Source organism: Muntiacus reevesi, chromosome 3, assembly GCF_963930625.1.
Source record: "Muntiacus reevesi chromosome 3, mMunRee1.1, whole genome shotgun sequence".
NCBI classification, from domain to species: Eukaryota; Metazoa; Chordata; class Mammalia; order Artiodactyla; family Cervidae; genus Muntiacus; species Muntiacus reevesi.
Window position 1 is genome coordinate 54,367,267 of NC_089251.1, and position 22,635 is coordinate 54,389,901.

Here is a 22,635-nt window from a genome sequence, read left to right on the forward strand (position 1 = left end):
ATGATGAGTTATTTCTTTAAAGCTTATTTGGTTCAACGATAAGTATTTTTCCATATAATGTTTTACTGAGCTTCTGTGAATGCCATCACCACGTAGTTTTGTATCTCTGCACAGAAACCAAAATAAATTTCAAATATTAAAGCTATAAAATTAATAAATTTAATTTTTTCCTCTTTTTAAAAAAAGTATAGTTGATATACATTGTATTAATTTCAGGTGTACAACATAGTGATTTGACATTTGTATACATTACAAAATTGATCACAATAAGTCTAGTAACCATTTGTCCCCATATGAAGTTATTTTAGTATTAATGATTATATTGTACCTCTTAATCCCGCTCTAAATATTAAGGTTATTAGTACTGCATTAAAATTGACTGAAATAAGGCACGTTAATAAGGAAAAGGTCTTTTTTTTTTTTAACCTTTAGCACCTTCACTCACCTTCCCACCTGATCCCCATGTAAGTTCCAACACACTGGAAACACATTCCCAGGCATTGCATACATTCTGTAACTTTCCATGACCTGATCCTTACTTCCAACCCCATTCCTCCTCACCAGGCAGCCCTGATTCTAGGTCAGAGGTAACTGGGCTGCTTGTCATAATACACTCGTTACCTCCCAGTGTTTGTCCTTTGCTGTACCCTTGGCTGGAATGCTTTCCGCCTGTGTCAACCCCAGTGAAGCTGTCTTTCTAGGCCTCTGCCCTGACTGCTGTGTATTTTAGGAAGCTACGCCTTGGGGCTCAGGCCCTGAGGTCTGGGAGGGTATCCTGGTGCTGACACGGTGAGAACCCAGCGTGACCCCAATCATAAGGAAAACAAGCCTAGGCCCCTGCCGCATACGAATTGGATGTTCTCCCATAACATATATACCTTGCTAGCTAACGCGTCCTGTCCACTGCCAGCCCCCACATCCACATGGGCCATATCACAGGAGTTTCCCCACACTCAGAAGAGCCACTGGAACCAGAAAAATAGGATCTGCATCCTCTTGAGCCTGTGGAACTACAAGCCAAACCATGCTCACCAGACACCTTCTCTTTGTTGCATAGAACTGCAGTGAGGCATTAAGGGGGAACTGGAGGAGAAGCCTCAGGCCAACGGGACCGACCCCCCTGCTTCAGCCGACCCAAGCTCTCAAGGGTTCTAGCCACCTGATGAGAATATTCCATCTGATGGCTCAGACTTAGGAGGTGTGGGTGTTGGATGCAGAGCGCAGCTTGACGGGTCATGAAAGCCACCCATGTCAGTAGCCACACTGGGCGTTTTGTAGGAACAGCATGTTCTAAAAGGTGTGAAGGAGCTTCAGTTTAAGAACCACCATCTATGCTAGACCTGTGTGTTGGACCTGTATCCAAAAATGAGAAACAATAAGAGTGCTTTACGTGATCAAGGAACTAATGCAGAAAAACAGGTGAGGCAGGGGATGTGCCAGTTCCTCTGACTCCTGCCTGAGCCAACTAATTCTTTTTCTTCTGGGCCTGGATCCGCGAGCCAAGCTTCCGAAGGTCTGAGTACAAGTTCCGCTTCAGGATGGCGCTGCTGCACAGCAAGGCCCCTTGCAGGGCTCCAACCAACCCACAGGTGACAATGTCTTGGCCTGGGGGACAAGAGCGGAGGCCTGTAAGCATCCCTCTGCCCCACCTCCAAGCAGGGTAGTGGGAAGACAAGGGCCCCTGAGCCAGGGCCACAGAGATGCCTTCAGACTAGGACCAGGGGCCCCAGCCACCGAGGCAACAGAAACAGCACTCTGAGTGACAATGAGGCCCAGCTTTCCTGGCAGGATGGGGCCTTCAGCGTACCTGTCAAGTAAAGGTTTGGGATGGGGCTCTGGGCCCTCATGGAGGCCATCGCGCCAGGATGCAGGCGGCCCAGGTCATGGTCAGCCCCGTAGCAGGCCCCTTGGGGAGCCGCCAGGTAGAACTGATTGCTCAGCGGGGACCCTCCAGTCACACTGTCCACCTGAAGAGGCAAAAAAAGTGGCCAAAGAGTGGGAGGGGGACCTTGTGAGACCCTCGCCTCTTCCTTCCCTGCCCCTGCATGAGCTGCCAGCCAGCATGGGCTCCCCTGGAGCTCAGTCACCCCAGGCCTCATTCCCAGCCCCACAGAAGGGGCAGAGATGCACCGACCACCAACTCTGCCCTCCTACCTTCCCCTCCAGATGTGGGAACTGCTTCAGGAAGACCGACATAGCAGCTTCAACAAAGGAGCTCTTGAGGGTCTCGTAGGCACTGCTCCGCTTTCCCTGGGGCTCGTCCTGCCACTCCTTGAACCACTCGTATGAGGTGGGCACTAGCACGATCGCTGCCGACCGGTCTGGGGACGCAGAGCCGGGTCACTGCTGCTGCCCCTACCCACCCAAGCCCCAGCTCCCAGCACATCAAGCCTCACCTGGGTACCGGTCCTCCCAAGTTGGGTCCTTGGTCGACGGGAAGGAAATGAAGAGAATAGGCATGTGCGCGGCGGCCTTGTCCCCAGGCAGAGAGACATAGTGCTCCATCCTGGGGAGGAGAGGGGCTGTTGGTCCCGGCCATGTTCCCCACAGCCACCAGCCCCACCCCGAGCACAGCTCATCCCCAGGGACCCCCAAGGGATGAAGCCAAGGCACAGCCCAGGTGGGAAAAATTCCTTTTGGAGTAGATCCTTGCCCATCTCCTCCCATCTTGTATCCTGCCGCTTCTCTCCTAGCATCTGTGGCTCTGGGGGACCAGGCTGCACCCATGCCTTACGCTTTGTCCATGTCTTTGTCAAAATAAATATAGTAGTTGGTGGTCGGCAGCCCCAGGTCTTTCTTGGTGCCTCGGAGGCAGATGAAGACAGAGACCATGCTCAGGCCGGGCCGAACCATCCCCAGCTGCCGCTTCACACCTGCAGACAGTTAGGAGAGCCATGAAAAGGAGACCACCAAGATCTGCTGCCACCCCGGGAGCCTTCAGACACCTGCTCGCCTCATCTGTAGCCTCAGCTGTTTGGACCACTCAGCCTGCTCCTCAGTCTCCTGCCTGTGATGGCCATGGCCCCAGACATCTGCTCTGAGTGCCTTGAGAAGCAGAGATGCCAGCTCCTGAGCCATTCACAGCATCTGCGTGATGGTCCCATTGTTACCTTAATGTCTAAGTTAAGAGCAGGGACTTCCCTGGTGGTCCAGTGGTAAAGAATCCATCTGCCAATGCAGGGGATGCAGGTTCAACCCCTGGTTGGGGAAGATCCCATATACCTCAGGGCCCGTGTGCCACAACTTCTGAGCCTGCGCTCTAGAACCCGTGCTCAAAAACAAGAGAAGCCACTGCACTGAGAAGTCTGTGCACCACAAGAAGGAGTAGCCCCTGCTCACAACTAGAGAAAGCCCGCGTGCAGCAACAAAGACTAGCACAGCCAATAAATAAATGTTATGAGCAAAGGACAGGGCTCCACGTGACAAAGACCATGGCTGTGAACAGTAGTCTGTTATAAGCCTTGGCTTCAGTATTAAGTTGAATACAAACCATCTAATGAAGAAAAGTGAAAATGTTAGTCCCTCAGTCATGTCTGACTCTTTGCAACTCCATGGACTATAGCCTGCCAGGCTCCTCTGTCCATGGAACCTGGCAGGTTACAGTCCATGGGGTCACAAAGAGTTAGACAGGACTGAGCGACTAACTTACCCCCCACACACATACACACATAAAATAGATAACTAATGAGAACCTACTATATAGCACAGGAAACTACTCCGTGCTCTGTGATGACCTAAAGGGGAAGGAAATCTAAAAATGAAGGGATATATGTGTACATATAATTGATTCACTTTGTTCTACAGCAGAAAGTAACAAAACACTGTAAAGCAACTATACTCCATTAAAAAAAATCAATTATAAAAAAGAACCTTGGGTCTCAAATCAGTCACACAATGATGAGACCAAACCCTACTGCTCCAGACCAGCCTCAGCTCCTTTACTTATTTTGTCAATGAGCCTTCCTCACTCAAAAAAATGTCCTCTTCAAAACATCCCCAATAATGCCCAAGCTCAGCCCCAGAATTTAAGAACAACAGTCCTATTCACAAAGACTCCCTCGGTCTGACCACCTCACCTCCATACCCTCAACCCCAACCAGCACTGCCTGGTCCCCAAGGCCACCAGATATCCTGTTTCCATCTCAGAGACATAGACAGAACTGTCAGAATCTCTACCCCAAACAGCTGGAAACATCAGGAATCCCAGGAGTCTCTGGGGCCTCTAGGTTGACCATCACTGCCACCACTGTCTGAAATGTTCTCAAACTGGGATTCTTCCAACTCCCACTCAGGAGGGGTGGCTGGTCCTTCAGGCAGGTGGAGGGGGGAGGGTGCTGGCACAAGAGACTGTCTTCAGGGCTGAGATACATAGGAGCAGTGGAAGCTGTACCTGCCAGTGAAGGAGGGGCAAGCTCCCTTTTTTGTTTTTGTACCCAGCACCATGTGACCAAAATAGAATTTGGGGATGGGAAAGAAGGCTGGAGTGGAATAACCAAGTCAAAACCATGTACTGTCTTTTGGGGGGAGCGGGGGGGCAGAGGTTGACTAAGGTGGCGCTTCCCTGGTGTCTCAGTTGGTAAAGAATCTGCCTACAATGCAGGAGACCCAGGTTCGATCCCTGGGTTGGGAAGATCCCCTGGAGAAGGAAATGGCAACCCACTCCAGTATTCTTGTCTGGGAAAGCCCATGGAAAGAGGAGCCTGGTAGGCTACAGTCCATGGGGTCACAAAAAAGTCAGACACAACTTAGTGACTAAACAATAACTAGCTGGAACAAGGAGAGCCCACAGATACAGGACTAATCTTCCCCTCTATCTCTAAGCACGGAAAGGAATTTTCATAAAATACAGAACTCCCTCATAGGGTCCTTTCCTTATTCACTTAGGTTGTATGAACATTAAGTGTAAAAGAAATTATGTTCTTTACACATGTGGCTTGGGGTAAAGAATCCGCCTGCCAATGCAGGAGACACAGGAGACTCGGGTTCAATCCCTGGGTGGGGAAGATTCCCTGGAGGAGAGCATGGCAACCCATTCCAGTATTCCTGCCAAGAGAATCCCATGGACAGAGGAGCCTGGCAGGTTATAGTCCACGGGGTTGCAAAGAGCAAGACACAACTGAGCACACACACACAAACAAAAAACAAATTATGTTCTTAATGCCTCTTAGATTCAAAGGAGACTAGGAATCATTCTAGGCAGGAAAATACTTTCACTTTTTTTTTTTTTTAAGGTGTCCCTCCAATAACTCCATGTCATTTATTTGCATTCCCTTCCTTGTGGATTTTTTGTCACCTGAGGAAGTGCACTTGATGAGCGCCCAGGCCCACCGGGAGGCAGCGTCAGGGTTCAAAGGTCCTGGGAGAGAGGGAGGTTGGAAGTACCAAAGGCCACTGGGCGGTCTCTACCTCACGCCGCGCAGCTCACCCAGCCTGAGAGAGGGGAGGCCTTCGCTGGCAGCAGACATTGGCCGAGGCCCAGTGAAAGGAGGCAAAGGGCTGAGGGCCTGTTACCCAAGTACACGTCCTGTACCCCAGAGACAGTCACAGCGGCCGCTGACCCTCTCCCCGACCAGGAAAGCCAAGACCTCACTTTTCTACTGGGCCTCCTTCCCGAGTTCCCCAAGAACCCTCCAGAGTGGATGCTCCTTATACTGGGCTCTAGGCTCCTCCTCAGGTTTCCACTCCAAACGCATCTTGGGCTGCTCCTTACTCCCCACCTCCCGCCCCAGCCAGAGGCCTGGACACAGAACCCTCTCTCTCACCCTCCTAGATCGCTGGCCGCCTGCTGGCCAGTGGTGTCCTTCCCTCAATCACATGGGGAGCTGCCAGCTCCATTTCCAAATGGTGACACCCCAGCTAACCTTGGCTCAGTCACTCTGTCCCTTATGAGCTGATCCGCTCTCCTCCTCCTTCTAGTAAGGCCTTCTCTCTGGAAGCCATGTTTCCCAGCCCAGAGTGGGCAAGGAGTCCAGGCTTAGGAGTCAGAAACATCAGCCTCTTCCTCTCCACTTGGCTGCCTCCAGCTGGGTGGGCCTTGGGCAGTGATTCAACTGTGTGCCTCCATTTCCCCTGCCATCAACATGAGCTCTCTACCCAGCAGCTGAGGATCAAATGCAAGGACAAAGGTAAAGCTCGCACACAAACATGCCTCCCCACCCAAAACCACAAGCTTTCATTTTTGGACACAGCCTGTCAGTGGAGATGACTGGCATGTGTGTGCGTGCTCAGTCATGTCCAACTCTTGGCAAACCCATGGACTGTAGCTCACCATGCTCCTCTGTCCATGGGATTATCCCACCAAGAATACTGGAGTGGCTTGTCATTTCCTCCTCCAGGAGATCTTCTCCACCCAGGGATTGAACCTGAGTCTCCTGCATCTTCTTCACTGGCAAATGGATTCTTTACCACTGAGCCACCTGGGAAACCCAGAGATGACTGGACTGAGGCTTATTTCTATCTGGGTCCCAGGTTTTGAGAGCAGGGTTTCAGGAGACGAAGCCAGGAGGGTACCCCTGTAGCCTCAGCACCAATACAAAGCTGGTTCCTGCAGAGGCAGGAAAACATAACCTTAGGTCCCAAATAAGGCCCACAGCAATGATATCAAGACTTTCGTCTCCACTCCAGCCTTCTCTTCCCTTAACAGCAATGTCAGGCCAGACTTCCCGACACCGAACAAGTGCAAAATTAAGGAAAGAAGCAGAATTCCCATGGCAAACTTAATGAAAAGCCCAGGAAACATTCCTTTAAGACTCAATCCACCACCAGTAACTATCAGGGAGATGATCTAAGTCAAGGGAAACGGAAATGGGCAACTGGGACTGGAAACTTGAAAGAGGAAAGGGAAACGTGGTTGAGGTTATCAGGGGAAGGGGTGTATATTTGCCAAGAATGAAATAAGAGATAAAAACTAAAGGGTCTTTGGGGAGGATACAGTACAAAGGAAGTTGATCCCACCCCCTAAACAGAGGCCTGCTGGGGATGGATGTTATTAATAGAAATTGGTGTGATCACCTTTTCTGCCTAAGGAGGGTCAAAGGGCAGCCCTGATGCTGGGGGAAGCGTCAGCCAGGCTGAGTCAGCTGGAAGCAGAGGGCAGGTCCAGGGCACTTGGAGGAGAGCCACGCAACTCATTCGTTTACCTGGCAGACAGCGGGCCTGCTCTGGCAACAAGCGCTCGTAGGTGTTGAACAATCCCGCATCAGAGATCACAATGGGGCAATAGATGTTCACCAGGTCCTCACCCTTCTTCACAGTGACACCTGCAGGCACAAGAGCTTGGCTGAGGTTCTGTGCACTCCAAGAAAACAAGAAAGGCCCCCATTCCTACCCTCCCCCATTTCTCCCACACTGACCCAGGCAGATGGGCCCCAGCTAAAACTGCAGAGTGAGGGATCAGCCCAAAGCACTGCCTACAAGGCCCAAAAGGTCCACAGTCCCCACACTGGCTTTCTAGCTCTCTCTCTACCTGATATGGGAGCTCTTCTCTTTAGCTACCAGCCAACCTCCACACTAACTCAGACAGAGCCTGTGAGCTAACAGCCTTCATTAGAATGCCAGGTCCTTCTTTACTGTTGCCAGAGTTTTTGGTTCCAACACACTCTCTTTTAAACCCTCCAGTGACACCTCAACCTCTAATTAAACTCCAGAGTCTCGTATCAGCCTTCTGTGATGTGTTCCCTTCTGTGCATCCAGCCTCATCTCTGACTGTCTGACCGTTTTCACCAAACTATTGGATAGGACTGGCCAGGGGCGGTGGCTGAGAGGAGCTACCCCACATCCAAGGAGTGGTGGCTGCGCAGGGGCAGGAGGGCCGAGAGGAGCTATTCCATGTTCAAGGTCAGGAGGGCAGCCGTGAGGAGATACTCCTCATCCAAGGTAAGGAGCAGCAGCTGCGCTTTGCTGGAGCAGCCGTGAAGAGATACCCCACATCCAAGGTAAGACAAACCCAAGTAAGAGGCTGGGTGTTGCGAGAGGGCATCAAAGGGCAGGCACACTGAAACCATAATCCCAGAAAACTAGCCAGTCTGATCACAGGACCACAGTCGTGTCTAACTCAATGAAACTAAGCCGTGCCGTGTGGCGCCACCCAGGATGGACGGGTCATGGTGGAGAGGTCTGACAGAATGTCATCCACTGGAGAAGGGAATGGCAAACCACTTCAGTATTCTTGCCTTGAGAGCCCCATGAACAGTATGAAAAGGCAAAATGATAGGATACTGAAAGAGGAACTCCCCAGGTCGGTAGGTGCCCAATAGGTTACTGGAGATCAGTGGAGAAATAACTCCAGAAAGAATGAAGGGATGGAGCCAAAGCAAAAACAACACCCAGTTGTGGATGTGACTGGTGATAGAAGCAAGGTCCGATGCTGTAAAGAGCAATATTGCATAGGAACCTGGAATGTTAGGTCCATGAATCAAGGCAAATTGGAAGTGGTCAAACAAGAGATGGCAAGAGTGAATGTGGACATTCTAGGAATCAGCGAACTAAAATGGACTGGAATGGGTGAATTTTAACTCAGATGACCATTATATCTACTACTGTGGGCAGGAATCCCTTAGAAGAAATGGAGTAGCCATCATGGTCAACAAAAGAGTCCAAAATGCAGTACTTGGATTCAATCTCAAAAATGACAGAATGATCTCTGTTCATTTCCAAGGCAAACCATTCAATATCACGGTAATCCAAGTCTATGCCCCAACCAGTAACACTGAAGAAGCTAAAGTTGAATGGTTCTATGAAGACCTACAAGACCTTTTAGAACTAACACCCAAAAAAGATATCCTTTTCATTATAGGGGACTGGAATGCAAAAATAGAAAGTCAAGAAACACCTGGAGTAACAGGCGAATTTGGCCTTGGAGTACGGAATGAAGCAGGGCAAAGGCTAATAGAGTTTTGCTGAGAGAACACACTGGTCATAGCAGACACCCTCTTCCAGCAACACAAAAGACTCTACACATGGGCATCACCAGATGATCAACACCAAAATCAGATTGATTATATTCTTTGCAGCCAAAGATGGAGAAGCTCTAAACAGTCAGCAAAAACAAGACCGGGAGCTGACTGTGGCTCAGATCATGAACTCCTTATTGCCAAATTCAGACTTAAATTGAAGAAAGTGGGGAAAACCACTAGACCATTCAGGTATGACCTAAATCAAATCCCTTATGACTATACAGTGGAAGTGAGAAGTAGATTTAAGGGACTAGATCTGATAGACAGAGTGCCTGATGAACTATGGACAGAGGTTCGTGACATTGTACAGGAGACAGGGATCAAGAACATCCCCAAGAAAAAGAAATGCAAAAAAGCAAAATGGTTGTCTGAGGAGGCCTTACAAATAGCTGTGAAAGAAGAGAAGTGAAAAGCAAAGGAGAAAAGGAAAGATATTCCCATTTGAATGCAGAGTTCCAAAGAATAGCAAGGAGAGATAAGAAAGCCTTCCTCAGTGATCAATGCAAAGAAATAGAGGAAAACAATAGAATGGGAAAGACTAGAGATCTCTTCAAGAAAATTAGAGATACCAAGGGAACATTTCATGCAAAGATGGGCTCAATAAAGGTCAGAAATGGTAGGGACCTAACAGAAGCAGAAGATATTAAGAAGATGTGGCAAGAATACACAGAAGGACTGTACAAAAAAAGATCTTCATGACCCAGATAATCACGATGGTGTGATCACTCACCTAGAGCCAGACATCCTGGAATATGAAGTCAAGTGGGCCTTAGAAAGCGTCACTACAAACAAAGCTAGTGGAGGTGATGGAATTCCAGTTGAGCTATTTCAAATCCTGAAAGATGATGCTGTGAAAGTGCTGCACTCAATATGCCAGCAAATTTGGAAAACTCAGCAATGGTCACAGGACTGGAAAAGGTCAGTTTTCATTCCAATCCCAAAGAATGCTCAAACTACCGCACAATTGCACTCATCTCACACACTAGCAAAGTAATGCTCAAAATTCTCCAAGCCAGGCTTCAGCAATACATGAACCATAAACTTCCGGATGTTCAAGCTGGATTTAGAAAAGGCAGAGGAACCAGAGATCAAATTGCCAATATCTGCTGGATCATCAAAAAAGCAAGAGAGTTCCAGGAAAACATCTATTTCTGCTTTATTGACTATGTCAAAGTCTTTGACTGTGTGGATAACAATAAACTGTGGAAAATTCTGAAAGAGATGGGAATACCAGACCACCTGACCCACCTCTTGAGAAACCTGTATGGAGGTCAGGAAGCAACAGTCTGGACATGGAACAACAGACTGGTTCCAAACAGGAAAAGGAGTACATCAAGGCTGTATATTGTCACCCTGCTTATTTAACTTATATGCAGAGTACATCATGAGAAACGCTGGGCTGGAAGAATCACAAGCTGGAATCAAGATTGCTGGGAGAAACATCAATAACCTTAGATATGCAGATGACACCACCCTTATGGCAGTAAGTGAAGAGGAACTAAAAAGCCTCTTGATGAAAGTGAAACAGGAGAGTGAAAAAGTTGGCTTAAAACTCAATATTCAGAAAACTAAGATCATGGCATCCAGTTCCATCACTTCATGGGAAATAGATGAGGAAACAGTGGAAGCAGTGTCAGACTTTATTTTTTTGGGCTCCAAAATCACTAGATGGTAATTGCAGCCATGAAATTAAAAGATGCTTATTCCTTGGAAGGAAAGTTATGACCAACCTAAATAGCATATTAAAAAGCAGAGACATTACTTTGCCAACAAAGGTCTGTCTAATCAAGGCTATGGTTTTTCCAGTGGTCATGTATGGATGTGAGAGTTGGACTGTGAAGAAAGCTGAGCACCGAAAAATTGATGCTTTTGAATTGTGGTGTTGGAGAAGACTGTTGAGAGTCCCTTGGACTTCAAGGAGATCCAACCAGTCCATCCTAAAGGAGATCAGTCCTGGGTGTTCATTGGAAGGACTGATGCTGAAGCTGAAATTCCAATACTTTGGCCACCTCATGAGAAGAGTTGACTCATTGGAAAAGACCCTGATGCTGGGAGAGGTTGGGGGCAGGCGGAGAAGGGGATGACAGAGGATGAGATGGCTGGATGGCATCACCAACTCGATGGACATGAGTTTGAGTAAACTCTGGGAGTTGGTGATGGACAGGGAGGCCTGGCATGCTGCGATTCATGGGGTTGCAGAGTTGGACACGACTGAGCAACTGAACTGAACTGAACTGATATGCAAATAGCATGTGTGTGCAATCATGCTCAATTGTGTCCGACTCTTTGCAACCCCATGGGCTGTAGCCTGCCAGGCTCCTCTGTCCATGGGATTTCCCAGGCAAGAATACTGGAGTGGGTTGCCATTTCCTTCTCTGAGGATCTTTCTGACCCAGGGATCAAACATACGTCTCCTGCAGCTCCTGCATTGCAGATGGATTCTTTACCAACTGTGTCATCTGGGAAGCCCCCAAGAGCTGACAGTCAATCATTTTTTTAACCTAGAAATGTGACAGTCTCTTATGATTCAACCTAACATTTTCAGATTCCTAAACATATTCAGCTCATGGGACTTCTCTGGTGGTCCCGTGGCTAAGACACTGAGCTGCCAATGAAGGGGGCCCAGCTTTGATCCCTGATCAGGGAACTAGATCCCACATGCCACAGCTAAGAGTTCACATGACACAAAGAAGACCAAAGATTCCATGTGCTGCATCTGAGACCCAGTGCAACCAAAACAGAGAAGAAAGAAACTCAGCTCTTTCCTATCGCTGTGCCTCTGCACATTCTGTTCCCCCTGCCTGGAGTGACCTCCTCTCCCCTCTGACCAGCTTCCTCTCACCCATCACGACCTCCCTCTGGAGACTCCCTGTCCCACCATCCTGTGCCAACTCCAGCCTCAGTGCGTGCCTCCATGCGGCACCTTGATCATATCTCAGTCATCTGCTGCCCTCTGAGGCTGGAAACTTCCTGAGTTAGAGATTAGGATTTACTTATCTTTTACCTCCATCTTTTATCACATAGCATGTGAAAAACATAAATATATCCAGAACTGAACTTCATTCAACTGATAAACCCTCCTTGGTTCACAGACCGCCTGACAGCTGGAAGGAAAACTGGTCTGTGACCGTGAGAGAAAGTCTTGCGCAGCTGATGGCCGCCCCCGCCTCACTGCCGGGAACTTTCCAGGCTCTTCCACAGATAGGTCCTCAAAGATCACTGACGGCCTTTTCTCCCTTGACTTCTGGGTGCCTTGGGCCACCCACTCACCACCTCCTCCTTGAAAGCTTACTTGGGTGAATTCACCATCACACCAGCCCTGTTTCCTTCAGGCCTCTCTCTTCTCCCTTCACTGAGGCTTCTGAAGTTACCCTAGATGGCCTGTCTGTTTACCAGAGCCCTTCCCTGCATAGACCCTTTCCTCACAGAGTTTATCCTTGGTGGAATTTTGACTCTCTGTACAGGTGACAGCAAACACCTGAGCCAGGGTAGAGTCTGAGCCCCACTCTGCCATTTACAGGGCATCCTGGCGGCCTCCACACCACCCTATGGAGCACCCAGGTTACAACTCACTCCATCAGTCACTGAACAAACATTTACTGGGCTCCAGTATGTGCTAAGGTCTATAGACATAAAGATAAAAAAGACACCGCCTCTACACTCAAGGAACTCCTGGATTAAAGGATGACTACTTGTCTCTATTGAATAAATGATAAGATATGTTCTCTGGGGACCATACCACCCTTTATCCTTCCTGTGTCCTTTTCACTTCCTGACCAGGTCAACGGCTATTCCCAGTAGGCCCCAGCTTGCGGCAGATTCCAGCTGTAACCCCCGATCTGGAGGTCTCTGCCCTCGGAGCTTTCTTTGCTCTGCACCCCCCGTCTCTCCCACCCGCGCCAAGGACTGTGAGGACGGTGCAGGGCTCTCACCACAGGCTTTCCCAGCTGAGTCGAGCAGGATGCTTTGCACAGGGGCCCTTGTGAGGACAGCGCCCCCGGCCCGCTGAATCACAGGGATGGTGTGGAAGGCAATCTCACTGGAGCCCCCTCGGGGATAGAAGGCCCCTTTTAAGTAGTGGTTAACCAGCAGAGCATGCATGGAAAAGGTGGTGTGGCTGGGGGTCACACCTGCAGAAGGAAGGAGAGGGTGATGAGGCAAGAGCAGGCAGCGACACCATTCAGAGCAGAACATGGGAGGGATGGGGTGGGGGGAGGGGAAGGAGGCTCAAGAGGAAAGAGATACATGTATAATTATGGCTGATTCACATTGCTGGACAGCAGAAACCAACACAATATTGTAAAGTAATTTTCTTCCAATGAAAAAATAAATTTTAAAAAGGAACACAGGTTCCTGTCAGAAAACATGCAGCCTTTGGGAATTCCCTGGTGGTCCAGTGGTTAGGTCTAGGTGCTTTCCCTGTTGCGGGGAGCCTGGGTTCAATGCCTGGTTGGAGAACTAAGATCCTGCAAGCTGCATAGCATGACCAAAAAAAAAAGAAAAACAAACATGCAACCTGAGTCTATGCCTCCCAGGATCCGAGTGATTCTCAGGCAGCCTCTTTCTATCCAAACAGGCAAACAGGGAGCGTTCCAGGTCTTGGGCCAGTAGGAATGGCCTCCCTGCGAACTGCCATGCTGCCAGGGAAGAGTGTGTGGACTGGAAAGAAAACCAGCCAGGACGTTGGTGAGGGGGATTTTTCTCAGGGTATCCAGCAGGGAGGGAGACAGGCATTTCTCCCCTAAGCTCCAGCGGACCTGGAGTGTGTGCAGCTCCACTTCAGTCAGCCAGGCAGGCTCAGAGTCAAAGAATTGATGCTTTTGAACTGTGATGCTGGAGAAGACTCTAGAGAGTCTCTTGGGCAGCAAGGAGATGAAACCAGTCAATCCTAAAGGAAATGAGTCCTGAATATTCATTGGAAGGACTGATGCTGAAGCTGAAGCTCTTAAATACTTTGGCTACCTGATGCAAAAAGCCAACTCATTGGAAAAGACCCTAATGCTCACAAAGCAAAGGCAGGAGAAAGGGGTGACAGAGCATGAGATAGTTGGATGGCATCACTGACTCAATGCACATGAGTTTGAGCAAACTCCAGGAGGTAGTGAAGGACACAGAAGCCTGGCGTGTTGCAGTCCATGGGGTTGCAAAGAGTCAGACATGACTGAGTGACTGAATAAACCAGGCTCAGGAAGAAAGACAAAGAGCCAGGGGCTGCCCAGGGCCCAAGGCCAGGACCCACCGTAAGTGGGGAAGATGTAGCTGAGCACGGCCTGGAGCTCTGGAGAGGCGGGGAGCTGCTGCAGGACCTCAGCCAGGCTCTGGGTGGACGCACGAAGGAACGGAGAGAAGCGGGTGAGCAGCCCATACTTGGTGAGGAGCTGAGCCACGGGCAGCGGGAGGATCTTCAGCAGGATACCATGAATGACTCCATGGGATACCACCTGGGAGAGGAGTAAGCAGGAGGAACAGGGCTCACCTCCAGACCCGCTGTGACAGAACTGCCTGTCCAACAGCCTGCACAGTCCAAGGGACCAACAGCACTTGGTGGTGGTGGTTTAGCCACTGAGTCATGTTCGACTTTTTCCACGCTATGAATATAGCCTGTCAGGCTCCTCTGTCCATGGGGATTCTCCAGGCAAGAATACTGGAGTGAGTTGCTATTTTCTTCTCCAGGGGATCTTCCCAAGTCAGGGATCCAACCTGCGTCTCCTGCATTGCAGGCGGTCTCCTGGACTGGGTTCTGAGCCTGCTGAGCTATCAGGGAAGCAGAACTTGGCTAAATTTGGATCATAAAACTCTGTACTCTAAGTTTTCTTTTTTCTTTTTTTCCCATTCTCCCCCTCAGATGAGTCCTTTTTTTGCTTTTCAGTTTCCTGCCCAAATTCCTTTTGAAAAATTCCAATCTGGTCTCAGATGAAGTGAAAAGAGGTTAGAGATGTAACCACATGGAAGCCAGCCTGGTCAGGCCAGAGTGTGAGTGGCAGCTGCTGAGCCCAGGCTCCAGAGAGAGGGCCTGGCTGAGCACAGAGGTCAATTCAGGCCAGGGCTGAGTTCCAGACAAACATGTCTGTTCCTCCTTCCTGCCTCCCTCATCCGTCACTCCACTAATGAGGAAGGTGAGCCTTGTTGGGAATAACATATGTCCGTGTTACCTTAACTAGATTCATATACTTGTCAATGGCAGCTTCTTCCTGGGGAAACTTGTCCTTGAGGCCCTGAATGTAGGCTTTCATCCCCGCGTACATGGGAAACTCTTTTCGGCCATCAGGCCCTTCTAGTACCATGATGTCAAAGGGAGAGGGCAAGGCAACCCAGTCTAGCTGCCCCTCAGTGATCTGGTCCAAGATAAAACGCTCAGAGCTGCCCTCCTGCATACGCCCGATATAATGGATTCCTGTTGAGAGAAAGAAAAACAAGGCATGATAGCAATAAGGGAATTAAGCCCTGGAAAGGCTCCAACAAGGAAGCAAGGTGAAAGAGGCGTCCTACAGGGCCAAGTCCATGCTCACAGAGGGGGTACCCACCCTTTCTGTAAAGGGGAGTTGCAGCAGAAACCACCAGATCCCCGCCCAGGTCATCAGGTACAGCTGTCAGACCATGGAGATACATGTGCTGTGTCTCTAACCCCTTTTCCCTTCATCTGAGATTAGACTGGAATTTTTCAAAAGGAATTTGGGCAGGAAAGCTGTCAGACAAACAGTGCCCAGGGAGAAGAAAACCCGGGCCTCCAAAACCACTGAAAAGCCCAGGCTTGTCCCACTATGGTTGCTCCAAACCTCCTGCTCCCACCCCTTTGCCTTGGCAGCCTTACCCGTGTCAAATTCAAGGCCATTCTTTCCAAAGGTATGACAACAGCCTCCTGCCTTGGTATGTTGTTCCAGAACAAGAACTCGCTTGCCAGTTTTGGCTAGGATCGCAGCTGCCGCCAAGCCCCCAAAGCCACTGCCAATCACCACCACATCCAGCTTCTCTGGCACTTGGCTGACCGAGAAAGCTGCAGCAAAAGAGGAGATGGAGAAGGCAATGAAAGGACAATGAGGTGGAAACCAAGGCAGAATGTTCTAGCTTATATGATGCTCCAGAAAATTTCTAGAGCAGTTTGGCACAGGGCTCCTCACTAAAATATCTCAAACATTTTACCTGGGAAATACTCAGGACCCACCAGAGAAGGTTGAACAAAGTGATTTAGGTTGATCTGAACTGATTCAGACCAAAACCACTACATAGGCTGAGGATTTTCCCTACTTGCAAAGAAAGAATAATTCATAAACTATAACACAAACACACAAATTCTGACCGTGATCCAAGTGGAGAATACCTAGCGCAGTCAGAGACCGAGCTAGGGAAGAAAGAAACCAAGGAGGTGGGGGACAGGAGAAGAGTGTCATGGGGCTGGATGGTGGCTCATGCCACAGTCCATTCACAAGCAGGTTATCTTCAGAAAATGCAGGATCAGCAGGCAGTAGTGGTGCAGCCCACTCAGATCTTGATTCTTAAAGATCTTGATACAGAGGCAGGACAGAGCTCTTCTGAGAAATCACAGCACCACCCCTTCACATTGGGGAAGCCTGGATGTGGGATTAAGGAGGAGGCACCTAAACAAGACAAAACTGGACAGCCCAAGGTGCTGTATGGGCACTTTCTCCACAAGATCTATTCTTTCAAGATCACTCCAGAACTGAGCTTTGGAATTTTTCAAGCTGCCAGAGAACTCGGTAAACTTTGAACTTTTCAAACAGTTTTTAAAAGACCTACAGTGAAAAATAATACATTTCATAATCCAGAACATACGTCAGTGTATAATATAAAGAAGTTTAACAATACTTACCAGAACAATATAGGATACACTGATATTTTTCCATTTGACTGAATTTTAAAATGCTAGTTGCAACTCACTAAATTGATATCATGACCCACTAGGAAAGATCAAAACTTGGTTTGAAAAACAAACTAATCATCTCATCTTTAGACCAATCCAGATAAATGGAGTGATTTGCTAATGTTTACACAGTAAATCAGGCTTCCCTGGTGGCTCAGACAGTAGAGAAAGTGCCTGCAATGTTGGAGGCTGGGGTTTGATCCCTAGGTGGAGAAGGTCTCCTGAAGAAGGAAATGGCAACCCCCTCCAGTATTCTTGCCTGGAAAACGCCATGGACAGAGGAGCCTGGAGGGCTATGGTTCATGGGGTCGCATAGGGTCGGACAGTGACTAACACTTTTACTTTCACTTTTTTTACAGAGTAAACAAGTGTTTGTTGTTCAGTTGCTCAGTCCTGTTTGACTCTCTTCGGCAGAGACTGTGACAGAGTCCAGTTAAACCTCTGATCTCAGAAATAATAGGCCTTTCACTTACAACAACACTGTCTTTATTTTATTTATTTTTTAAGCAGCCGAACTCTTTCTTTAAACTCTAAAAGAAACCCACAAATACTTTTTAAAAGATGACAGTACAGATCCTCCGTAAACAAAGAGCTCTGAGCCCGAGGCACCCCACTGAACCTCGCTTCAACCACAAGAGATGGGACCAGCATAATCAGTCAGTCACATTCCTTGATGAACCAAATGCAATTTCCTACAAAGGTTTCTGTGCAGCTCTCCCACGCCCTTGAACCCCTGGGGAAGATAAGTGAAAATGTTACGGTCTTAAAGTCAAAGACGGGGAAAGATCTCTTGTTTAAACCGTTAGCCATCGCTATACCAAGTGGCAGGGCTATGACAAGAACCTTGCTCGCCGAGGACGATGTCCGAGACCCTAGAGGCCAAGATTCCCCGGGCCTGCGGGGACCAAGGCTCTCGCCAGGAGTGGATTCTAAAGCGGGCGCCTACACACGGAAAGATGCCCTCCCAACACTTTGCATCTGGGAAACGCTAACCCGTGAGGATGCTCGGGCGCAGCCTAGGTCCCCGGGGTGTCTCCCCCGCTCACCTTGCTTAAGAACTTTCTTCCTGGCCTCCTTGTCGGTCACCAGAGGTGCGGGTGGCCGTTTGACATCCTCCAAGAAGGGGTTCGGGGAGCTGCCTGAGAACAGCCCCTTGTAAACTTTGCCGAGGATGACCAGCAGCAGGGTAGCCAGTAGCAGCAGCGACACCCACATCGCGCCGGCGCCGGGTACCGGGAACTCTTTCGCTTGGACGGCGCCTGGGATCGGGGCCTCAGCTCTGCGGGTTAAACTTGTCCTCCCACCAGGGAGGCGGAGTCAACCGTGCCCACTGATCTGCACGCGGAGAAGCGAAGTCGCCCGCGGAGATTGACCCTCGCGGCTCCCCGTACTCGCTTCGTCTGCGGCACGGAGGGCAGTGCTCCTGCGCAGAGGAGGCCCGGAGGGGCTGCGAGACCCCAATAGCAAAGAACTGGGAACTCGGGGACTCGGCCGGCGATCCCCAGGCGGGGGTCAGAGGAGGAGGAATGTGGGGCGGAAATGGTCGCCCTGGGGCGAGACAAGGCTGAGAGCTGTAGGACCGAGAGAGACTCCCGATCCTGGCAGACAGGAGACCTGGGTTGTGGTCTGCACTCTGCCGCGGACTCGCTGGATGACCGGTGGCAAGTTACTTTCCTGTTTTCCCCGCCGAACAGTTGAGAAGGTTTCTGGTCAGAGTCCCCACGCAGCCCCTGTCTGGCTGGGTGTCTCGCTGGATTGAGATCTCCCTTGAGATCTGCGCATCGTAGCCGACGAGCACCGGATTCTGGGACCCTCAAACTAGTCAATAGTTTTTGGCCCGGGCGCCCTGGGATGGCGACGCCTACGGCCGGGGTCGGGTAAGGGCTGGAGGGGGGCGGGGAGCGCCCAGCGGCAAGGCCGATGAAAGGACTATCCTACCTTTGTGTGCATTTATACTTAAGGTGTGGCCCCAATTTCCAGATTAAATACGTATTTAGCGTTTAAGCCCCAGCAAGCTTAAACTTAAAATCATTCGCTTTAATGTAGCTCCTTTCCTAAAGTGGATGCATCATAAAAATTAACAAGGATCTACTGTATAGCACAGGGAGCTATGTTTAGTATCTTGTACTAACAGAGGATGAGATGGTTAGATGGCATCACCGACACTATGGACGTGAGTTTGAGTAAGTTCCGGGATTTGATGATGGACAGGAAAGCCTGGCATGCTGCAGTCCATGGGGTCGCAAAGAGCCGGACATCATTGAGCAACTGAACTGAACTGAATAATCTGTAATGGAAAGGAATCGGAAAAAGAATGTATTCAGTTTTGTAGATAGATAGGTAGATAGGCTCAGTTGTGTCTGACTCTTTGCGACCCCATAGACTGTAGCCCACCCGGTTCTTCTGTCCATGGAATTTTCCAGGCAAGAATACTGGAGCAAATTGCCATTTCCTGCGCCAGTGGCTCATCCCCATCCACAGGATCAAACCGGTGCCTCTTGCATCTCCTGCATTGGCAGGCAGATTCTTTACCATTAGTGCCATCTGGGAAGCCCGTATATGTGTTATATATCTGAATCACTTTGCTATATACCGGAAAATAACACATTCTAAATCAACTATATTTCGATTTTTAAAAATTATTTATTTATTTGGCTGTGCCAGGTCTTAGTTGCCACATGCAGGTTCTTTAGTTGCGGCATGTGAGATCTAGTTCTCTGGCTAATGACTGAACCCAAGCCAGCTGCATTGGGAGTGTGGAGTCTTAGCCACTGGACCCCCAGGGTAGCCACTACTTCAATTTTTTTTTTTTTAATTAACAAAATACAAAAAAAAAAAGTAACAAAATACAGTGGGTGCACCATAAATACTGAATTTTGAAAGGATCCATCTTTATAGGAAAGCCATTAAGGAACTTCCCTAATATTGTTAGGAGTGATGTGATAACTTCTAGTACTTGCTCGTCTGACAGTTTCTGCTCATTTCTTTCTCTAATACAGATCGTAACTGTCCCTCTTGGAGTCCCCGGCAGGACTCCAGCCAGAACTGAGGCACTAGCAGGCGTGTAAAGCTGGTCATGATTCAGCACTGCTGGATTCAATTCAAGCCCAGTAATAGAAGAGCCTCCCTGAGCTTGTGGTAGCCATACCTGCCAATCATCTTCCCAAGGTTGGTCGATGTGTACGTGTTTTGTCATATGCAGAACACTTGAGAAGGTCAGCGGGGAAGGAGTGGAAAGGGAGGTAGATGCTGAGGCGCCAGAGGACATGGAGAGAGTTGGTTCCTGAGCTGCTATAACTGCGGGACACTGTCTGCGCCCTGTTACAATAAGCCAGGCGTCCCGCCCAGCAATCATGAGGTATTCTGGCTGTCGGTGTTAGGAACAGTCAGTGCGTCCAGTTCCCTGACAGAGTCCATCTTGTTACTGGCCTCCAGTTTGTAGGGAACCCAGATTGTGTTCTCTGAAGAGCTGACCCCAAAGCAATGCCACCTTTCTTTCTTAGTCAGCCTTTCTTAGTCAACTGAGGAATTCCCTGGTGGTCCACTGGTTAGGACTCCATGCTTTCACTGCAGAGAGCCAGGGTTCGATCCCTGGTTGGGGAATTAAGATCCTGCAAGTCACACAGTGCAGCCAAAAAAAAGGTAAACCAAGTCTGTGAGGTATGACTATCTGTCACCTGCCCACTTACCCAGATTCTTATTGTGACAGGCACTTATGATGTCCAGTTCTCCCATGGTGAGGTGTGGGCCTGCCCAACTCACTTCCTGAGGTGGACTCATGGGAGGCAATACTTAGAGTTAGCTTCACTGGCCAGGAAGCTGCCACATGTACAGTACTGCTGCTCACGAGGAAGGGGCGGCATTGTGTTGCATTTTGAGTTTCTGTTAATACCATCATAGGAACTGAATTGAGTATTAGGCCCAGCCAGGTCTGAGACCTGAGTAAAGCCTGAACACTTCAGCTAAGACCACCCACCAATGTGTCACCCTAAATTATCCTCACCCTTTTGAGACACGTGGACTTTCCTGGTGGCTCTGACAGTAAAGAATCTGCCTGCAATTCAGGAGACCTGGGTTTGATCCCTGGGTCTGGAAGATCCCCTAGAGGAGGGAATGGCTACCCACTTCAGTATTCTTGCCTGGAGAATTCCATGGACAGAGGAACCTACAAGCTACAGCCCCTGGGGTCGCAAAGGGATGGACAAGACTGAGCGACTAACACTTTCACTTTTAGATACTGCCCCAGATCTCAGTAACTTCATTGTCAAAAACAGATCCCTGTAAAGCAGTTATCCACCAATTAAGAATAAATTTAAAAAGCAAATAAAAAAACAGATCCCCACCACTTACGTGATGCTGCCTCCTGGACACTGAGAATCCAGCTGTTAGACTCCTGCAGGGACCACTTCTTTCTGTCCCATTACATGGATAGTAAGAAGCAGGCATTCACTAAGACGGCCTGTTTATTCAGAATATGTTTACAGCTGCTTGAAGGTTTTTTTTTTTTAATGATTTAAAATCCCATAATCACTTTATTTTTATTTGCTTATTTGGTCACAGATTGTGGCATGTGGGACCTTAGTTCCCCAACCGGGGATCAAACCAGCAGAGTCCCAACCATTGGACCACCAGGGAAGTACCTGCTTGAAGATTTTTCAAGTCAGAGGCATAACTGAATGATGAAACTAGTTTTCTTCTTTAATTTTTTTTTTCAGGGCTGAGACTCCAGAGTGAGTCCTCAAGGACTGCTTTCAGGACTCACAGAAACCTCCACCCTGGTGATGGCACAGAGGGACTGTTTTCTTGTTCTTAGTCTGAACGACTGCCAAGAAGGCGGGCAATGGTAGAACAGTCAAATCCCAGGCTCTCCCCATAGCTTCTAATCTCAGACCTTGTTAAACTCCTTTCTGAGCCCAAGGACAAAAGTCACTTGAACAAATGAGTTTGAGTCATGAATGAAAACTCTCACTCTTTCCATGAGAAAGCAAGAAGAGATGGACAGGTAAGCAAACATATCCGTTTGGGAAAGAAGGTGTTGGTATGGGATGTATTGTTAATAATAATGAGAGAGCATATATCAAGAGGGTGTGGACCTTTAGAAGTGTGTAGGAAAAATTCTCTATACAGTTCTCTTGTTCTTTTAGAAGAAGTTCCTAGTCACTTCTGGGTCAATTGCCTTTCCTGACGGCTTGCTTTCAGAGTAGGTTATACGATTTGGGTTTAGATTTGCTTGGGTGGGAGGAAAATTTCAATTAGAATCTCCCAGGAAGTATGTATTTCAATCAGTTTGGGTTGTATACTGGCCCTTTCTCTCTCATACGCCCATTTTGACCTGTTTATCATCAGGATCCCTGGTTCCATGTGTTATGTTTCTGTGTGAGCCTGGCAGCTCACCCTGTATTCCCCATCTTTCTCCCTACCTTGCCCAGAAATGGTCTTAAATGGAGCCTTTGGGGTTCAGTGGCTAGAATGGGGACAAAGCCTGTGCTTTGGGAGTCCAGGGAGGTTTTCTTCACTGTCCTAAGACAGGTGAACTGTTCTTCCAGAGAGCATTTATCTTTGGGCACTAGAGGAAGAGAAGGATGCAATGAGTCCTGAGCACACAGTCTCCTCAAGGGAGTTGTGCAGCACGGTGAATCACCAGATATTATTGAGAACGTATCTTGAGCCTGCGAGCATGTCTGACTCTCTGTGACCCCATGGACTGTAGTCCGCCAGGCTCCTCTGTCCATAGAATTTCCCAGGCAAGAATACTGGAGTAGGTAGCCATCCCCTTCTCCAGGGGATCTTCCTGACCGAGGG

General features: G+C 48.9%; 2 protein-coding genes and 1 non-coding gene across 6 annotated transcripts in view; 2 read left to right on the forward strand and 1 right to left on the reverse strand.

Moving 5' to 3' along the window:
• Window positions 1–136: 136 nt before the first annotated feature.
• On the reverse strand, window positions 137–18,141 carry RETSAT (retinol saturase). Its single transcript, XM_065929093.1, has 11 exons — window positions 17,880–18,141; window positions 15,766–15,948; window positions 15,107–15,348; window positions 14,194–14,395; window positions 12,887–13,084; window positions 7,140–7,259; window positions 2,735–2,873; window positions 2,397–2,506; window positions 2,155–2,321; window positions 1,808–1,967; window positions 137–1,605 (listed from the first exon to the last, which is right to left on the reverse strand). The coding sequence occupies exons 1-11, from the start codon at window positions 18,046–18,048 to the stop codon at window positions 1,466–1,468; spliced, it is 1,830 nt and encodes a 609-aa protein (XP_065785165.1). The 5' UTR covers window positions 18,049–18,141; the 3' UTR covers window positions 137–1,465.
• On the forward strand, window positions 4,559–4,630 carry TRNAC-ACA (transfer RNA cysteine (anticodon ACA)). The gene has a single exon. It is a non-coding gene; the product is annotated as a tRNA-Cys (tRNA).
• Window positions 18,142–18,201: 60 nt separating the features above from the next.
• ELMOD3 (ELMO domain containing 3) overlaps window positions 18,202–22,635 on the forward strand; it is a 33,561-nt gene continuing 29,127 nt past the window's right edge. The window contains exons 1-3 of one of the 4 annotated variants that reach the window (XM_065929096.1): window positions 18,202–18,710; window positions 19,833–20,001; window positions 21,549–21,835. In XM_065929096.1, the coding sequence (XP_065785168.1) occupies window positions 21,785–21,835 (51 nt within the window). In that variant the 5' untranslated portion in view covers window positions 18,202–18,710; window positions 19,833–20,001; window positions 21,549–21,784. The remainder of the gene's footprint in view (window positions 18,711–19,832; window positions 20,002–21,548; window positions 21,836–22,635) is intronic. The other 3 variants (XM_065929097.1, XM_065929095.1, XM_065929098.1) reach the window with 3 other exon arrangements.